The sequence below is a fragment of the Neolamprologus brichardi genome, chromosome 7 (genome assembly GCF_056152115.1).
Source record: "Neolamprologus brichardi isolate AB-2024 chromosome 7, ASM5615211v1, whole genome shotgun sequence".
Classification (NCBI taxonomy): domain Eukaryota; kingdom Metazoa; phylum Chordata; class Actinopteri; order Cichliformes; family Cichlidae; genus Neolamprologus; species Neolamprologus brichardi.
Window position 1 is genome coordinate 8,917,920 of NC_142110.1, and position 6,037 is coordinate 8,923,956.

Sequence of the window (6,037 nt, forward strand, 5' to 3'; positions counted from 1 at the left end):
TAAAGCTTACTTAAGATGACTGTTAGGACAACAGCCATCATTGCAAGTCTGCAGTATTAAGAATAACTTGATATTTCTGACTGTACAATACTAATTGTTTACTTACTGACAAACATTTCAAGTTCAACTAAATGAAAAAACAATTTGTGGTAACCTGAATGTGATTAAAAATAATTAACAACACTTTTTGTAATGATGTTAAAATCAGCCCAACTTTTATTTTCAAACACAACAAAGTATAACAGCCAACATACTGGACACTGTTCTGCTGAACAACAAACAATTATATTGCCATCATGGTTATAATCTCACAATGAAACAAAGTCTCAGATGTAATTATTCTGAAAATAAGTTTAGGCCTACCTCAAGTTTGTTTTGTACTTACATTACTTATATAATCAAAATAAAATATTTGTTTTTCTGTCACAAGTGCAGTCTCTAATTTAAACAACACATTTGTTTTGCATTCCAACACATGAGCTGGAATGTTGTATTATTTTAAGGATGGCTTGTTTCCAGTCCAGGCATTACTGCCTAAATGACTATCATGGATCGAGGTGATCCAAATGTAGGTGCAGAAGAAAGTCTTTAACTTCCCTTAAGTACAGTGGCAGTGGATGTGGGTTGGAGATGCAATGAGCTTGAACCTGCAGGCGACCATCTTCACTGACCACACCATCTGTGACGGAGGACTCATCTCTCCTGTTGTCCTGCAAGCAAACAATCATATTTTTTGGAACATGAACTGAATTGCTTTCTTAAAACATTTTTTTCTGCATTTGGTATAAAACAGACTCCAATTTACACAATCTCAGGCACCCTCCCCACCAGAGAGGTGACATTCAATGTCCCACTGTCAGTCTGGATAGCTGTGACCACCACCCAACACACAATAATGTCATGAAAGCATCATTTTAAAAAGGGCTATGCAAACATGGCCAATAACTTTCATTCTAATGATGTGCAAAATGATTTGGGCACAAAACAAATTTTGCTGTTAGAAAACTTGCAGACGTCACTATATACAGTGTAGACCCTCTAAACTAAGTTTGGGGGATGTGATCTTTCAAGAAATGCAGACCAAACTGTTGTTGTTTGTTTACTTACACAGCATGTCTTGTAGAATTAACTGGAGTCAACAGCAACAGCATAGTGCGGTCATATCTCAAGTCTAATAACAGAAGACAGGAAAAGATCAGTAAAGAAACAACTTCCCCAAACCAAAGCACAAATAAAACAATAAGTAAAACAGGCTGATCTAAAGTATGATTAAAGTTCAGCCTGATTAATATAAATGTCACTGACAGTTGCTAATATATTGGAAAACCAAAATACTTACCACTGAGTTGATGTCTTTCTGTCCAACAGCAGGAGTGCTGGTCCCGAGCCTCAAAGACAGTAAGAAGCAAGCAGAGGGAGAAAAAGCAGAACATTTTTCAGAAACTGATTTGATCCTTAATGGCTGTGCAATTATTGTAACATAGAGTTTGCTTATGTTGTTAAATAAAGGCTAGATTTGACATTAATAGATGCCACAGATGTTCAAAAGCTGCCACAAAGCATGAAAAAATGGATATCTCTGAAAACGTTGGAGCATTTTTACAAATATGTGATGTCTTGATAAATTGAGCATATATTTGAACTTTACACATCTACATTGTCGCCTGAAAATATCTTAAAAGTTTATTTTGTGACCCAGAAAAAGTAATAAGTTTTTTAGCCGTGCTCCTCCGCCATTGCCTACAAATGGATCCGCCTTTTCCCCAGACTACCCTTTCTGGGTCACAAAATAACCTTTTAAGATATTTTCAGGCAAGAATGTAGCTGTGTAATGCTCAAATATCTACTTAATTTATCAAAATATCACATATTTGCAAAAGTGCTTCCACATTTTCGGAGAGCTCTGTTATCCACCAGCGGGATAGCTGACCGGGAGGTCAAGGCTCAGAGTCCGCGAGCACAGCTAACTCATGGCTTATTCTTTTCAATCCCCCTGCACTCTTTTGCTACTCAGGTTAAACATGATATATATATATATATATATATATATATATATATAGATATATAGATATATAGATATATATATATATATATATATATATATATATATATAGTTAGTTATGGCTATGGATTGAAAATACCCCCCACACCCCACCCCTAATGGCTGCACCTCCCGAAGAATTTTGTCTGGGCCTTTATTTCACTTTTTTATTTCAAACAATCAACAGAAAATTTCACAGACATAGTTTTATGTAAGGTTTTTAAGGCTGTGGTGTTAATTTTTAAGTAACATGAGCCCAGCGGCAGCAGCAACGCTAGGCTAACACTAACTAGCTAGCAAGATTATAAACCTGGTGCTAAACTAAGAGAAGCCACAAAATCAGTTTGAATAAGAGTAAACATTTACTCACCAAGTCAGTGTATCAGGTAAAGATTCACAGCAATGAAAACAATAATATCTTGAGCTGACGCTTTTCCAGGTTTGCTCAACATACTCCATAACAAATGCTGGCACCATAAACATGCGGACTGATCCAAGAGGGAGGAGAACGGTAGTGACGGGGCATTTTCAAAACACACCTTTCATCCTTCCGCACTGAGAAACAAAACGTCCATCTTACTTAGTTTCTCTAAGTTAAGACAACTCAAATAAATTGAGTTTATCAGCATTTTTGCATAAAAAGTACTGGCAACTTATTTAAATCGAGTTATGATAACAAATTGATAAAAACTGAGTTCAGCCTATTTAATATTTTTAATTAAACACAATATTACATTTTACAGTGTAGTCGCTTTTTAGAAAAAAAAACCGACGCTAAGGGGGTTTGAAAACTCCCTAATATAGCGACAAAATCGCTAAGTTGGCAACACTGTTTTCAGGGTATTTAAAAAAATTCAAAACAAAACAAAACAAAACCGTGCATCTCAATGGGCATTCTCTGAGCATGCGCAGAATTACGCACAGCTGTCCTGTGATCCTGTGATCGAACAAAGGATCAAAGGCTCAAAGAGCACTGACGTCAAATTCGCGGCCACAAAAGTCCTTAAATACCCCCTCTTCACCTTCGCAAACACAGTTTTACTTGGAACATTTTCGGAAACAGCGAGTTGTGTTTTGCAAACCAGAAACCTTTCAGAAAGGGACTATTTTTAAACTTAAACAATTAAGCAAACATTTTTTCTTGTCGACACTTTGCATTAAACCTTTAAAGAAATGTCACACGAAACATTTAATAATTCACAGTCTGACAGAGAGATTCGAGAGGAATCACAAAGACTGTATGGGTTGATGGAGAGAGAAATACCTGACCCTATGGAGCTTCAAATGAAAATACAAGAACTCCAGTTGGAGTTGAGCACCCTAAAGTGCAAAAAGAATTATTATAAAGATCATTTCCATCAGTCAAGAGATAAGCTTAAAAACATGAAGGCTCAGTTGTCTCAGATTGAAAGTGAGAGAAACGAGCAAAAGAAAGAGAACACAGATCTCAAGGACTCTTTAGAGAGACTTGAGCAGCAAGTGGGAGAAGCTCACCATAAAACAATAAAAAAAGAAGAGATAATAGAAAAACAACATAGGGAAATATTTCAGAAGACAGAACTCACAGTTGAGCTGAAAAGAGAAATTTGTACTCTTCAGCGTCAGGGGAGACAGGCACTGGATGAAAAACAGTCACAGGTGGAATCTCTGGAGGCTAAAATGCAGGAGCAGGTAAGCACAATTCAGAGGATGCACCATGACTTTCAAGAGAAAGAAGAATGTCTCCTTAAAGAGAACAGCAGCATTGCTGCTGAGATAAAAAAATTAAAAACAGAGAACACAAATCTCAAGAAACATTTAGAAAATCTTGAGTATCAAGAAAAGACAACAGAAAGTCTGACACTACAAATATTTCTGCTGGAAGAAAAAGTCAAAAAGCAAAGTGTCAAGATTGTTCATAAACAAGATCTCATAGATGAACTTTATGAACATCTTATAATGAAAAGAGAAATAATTAATAATCTTAAGGATGAGCTGAGAAGGGAGGAGGAAGAAAAAGTATTAGCTGCTGTTCACAAGATCACTGGTGAACCTCTGCAGCAGGAGAGTCTTGCTCATGAACTTGAGGGGCTTGTTTCTCCTGTCTCAGAACCATCTCCTGATGTGGTCCCGACACAGGACAATCTTGCTCCTGAACCTGAGGAGCTTGTTTCTCCAGTCTCAGAACCATCTCCTGACGTGGTTCCGACTAGTGGTTCATGGCGTCATGGTGCCAAACGCCTACTTAAAATAGGTTTAGGTGTTGCCGCAGTAGGCCTTATTATACCTGCAGCTTACTGGGGCTTTTCAATGTTTTACAGTGATTGCCTATTTCACTCTGTCTATAGCCTCCTTGAGCCATATTGCTACCTTAGTGATGGATTAGTTCCCTTTTAAAGACTAATAATGATGGACTGCTTTTCATCCACAGTCCAGAAAACCATACGTTGTTCATGTTAGACAACATGAGCAACATTTAGCTAACTCGTGCTCTCATTTTTCTTTTCTTTTGCCTCTCACCCCCAACCAGTCGTGACAGATGGCTGCCCCTTCCTGAGCCTGGTTCTGTCAAAGGTTTCTTCCTGTTAAAAGGGAGTTTTTCCTTTCCACCGTGCCTAGTGCTTGCTCACAGGGGATCATTTGATTGTTGAGGTTTAATTTGCTTGAACTAAAAAAGTTCAACATTCTGGTGAGGGGTTCACATAGTAGGGAGCACTACAAAAGCTACAAATCTTTTAAAAAGATTTGTTAGCGGCAAATAAAAATAAAGAAAACAATTTTTGAAAAACATCTCTTACGGCTCTGTTTATTTGCTTAAATGAACACTTGTATTTTTTGTCATAGAAGAATATACATTGTCTTAAGTAAGTTTAATAATTTTAAATTTAGCCCTGTCACGGTTCTGGGTCAGTTTGACCCAGTACTTTGAGTTGTTATGTTTTGGTGTGTTTTTGCATTATGGATTGTTTTCTTATTCTCTTGTGGTGCTTTTGTTGGTTATGATGATGATGATGATCATGATGATGATGATGATGATGATTATTATTATTATTAATAATAATCTATGTTTTAGTTATTCTTGTTTAGGGATTAGTTCTTAGGTTTTGTGTTCTCGTGTTTATTGCTGGTTTAGTTCAGTGTCTAGTCTGTCTCTCTCTGTCCAGTCCGTGTCTTAGTTTAGTGTGTATTGTTTCCTGTTTTATTTTGAAGGATTGTGTCTTATGTCAGTGTGTCCAGCTTTGATCCCCTGACTCGTTAGCCCCAATCTCTCCCAGCTGTGTCTCCCTCCTGTTTTCCATTCCCTGATTACTTCCCTGTGTATATTCCCTGTGTTTGCCCTTGCTCAGTGTTGCGTCGTACCATCGGGTTATACCTGTGTGTTTTCGTGTTCAGTATTTTCGTGTTCAGTTCATGATTTGTTTTCTCCAGCAATAAAGTTGAGGTTTTGAGTTACAATTCTGTGTTCGAGTCCTGCATTTGGATCCTCATCTCCGCCTGCTCGCACACAGAGCCCTGACATTACCAGCATAGAAGCATTCACAGTCATTACACTGTTTGTACACCATATGTGAAAAAAGAAGAAAAACAGAAAGCCAAATTAGAAATACCTCTAAGCAGTAGAAGGTTTTTGACAGTAGCAAGCTACAGGTCTATCAATATCTTACTGTTTAACTTTTGTGTTAACTAGATTGATATTAATGAAGTCAAGGTTAAGTTCGTTTTTAAATTTTAGTAATGGTGGTTTCAAAATATTTTCAATGCACTGATAGGTGATCCAGAAGTAGAGGAGTCATCAGTGAATATTGAAACTGGAGATGTCACTTCTAGAGCAGGACATCTGACTTAAGTCTAATGAACCACGTGCCATTCATTTCTCTTAAAATTTTTATCACAGTAGTTCATTAAAGAAAACACGAGAGTGCGAGAGAGAGAGAATATGAACTTAGATTAAATAAATTAATCCAATAAGTAAGAAAGAAAACATTTTAAAGTCTCATTGTACTGTTTTTTGCATCG

The 6,037-nt window shown here is 37.0% G+C and overlaps 1 protein-coding gene and 1 long non-coding RNA gene across 2 annotated transcripts; one reads left to right on the top strand and one right to left on the bottom strand.

Annotated features, from left to right (window-relative positions):
• Positions 1-293: 293 nt before the first annotated feature.
• Positions 294-2,657, bottom strand: LOC148101962 (uncharacterized). The gene is made up of 4 exons (XR_015719235.1): positions 2,412-2,657; positions 1,340-1,388; positions 1,108-1,171; positions 294-710 (listed from the first exon to the last, which is right to left on the bottom strand). It is a non-coding gene; the product is annotated as an uncharacterized LOC148101962 (long non-coding RNA).
• An 89-nt stretch (positions 2,658-2,746) lies between these two features.
• Positions 2,747-5,464, top strand: LOC148101963 (uncharacterized). Its single transcript, XM_087843022.1, has one exon. The coding sequence runs from the start codon at positions 3,215-3,217 to the stop codon at positions 4,415-4,417; it is 1,203 nt and encodes a 400-aa protein (XP_087699148.1). The 5' UTR covers positions 2,747-3,214; the 3' UTR covers positions 4,418-5,464.
• Positions 5,465-6,037: the final 573 nt, after the last annotated feature.

Coding starts and splice junctions, on each gene's coding strand:
- LOC148101963 (XM_087843022.1), top strand. CDS start 3,215: ATGTCACACGAAACATTTAATAATTCACAGTCTGACAGAGAGATTCGA.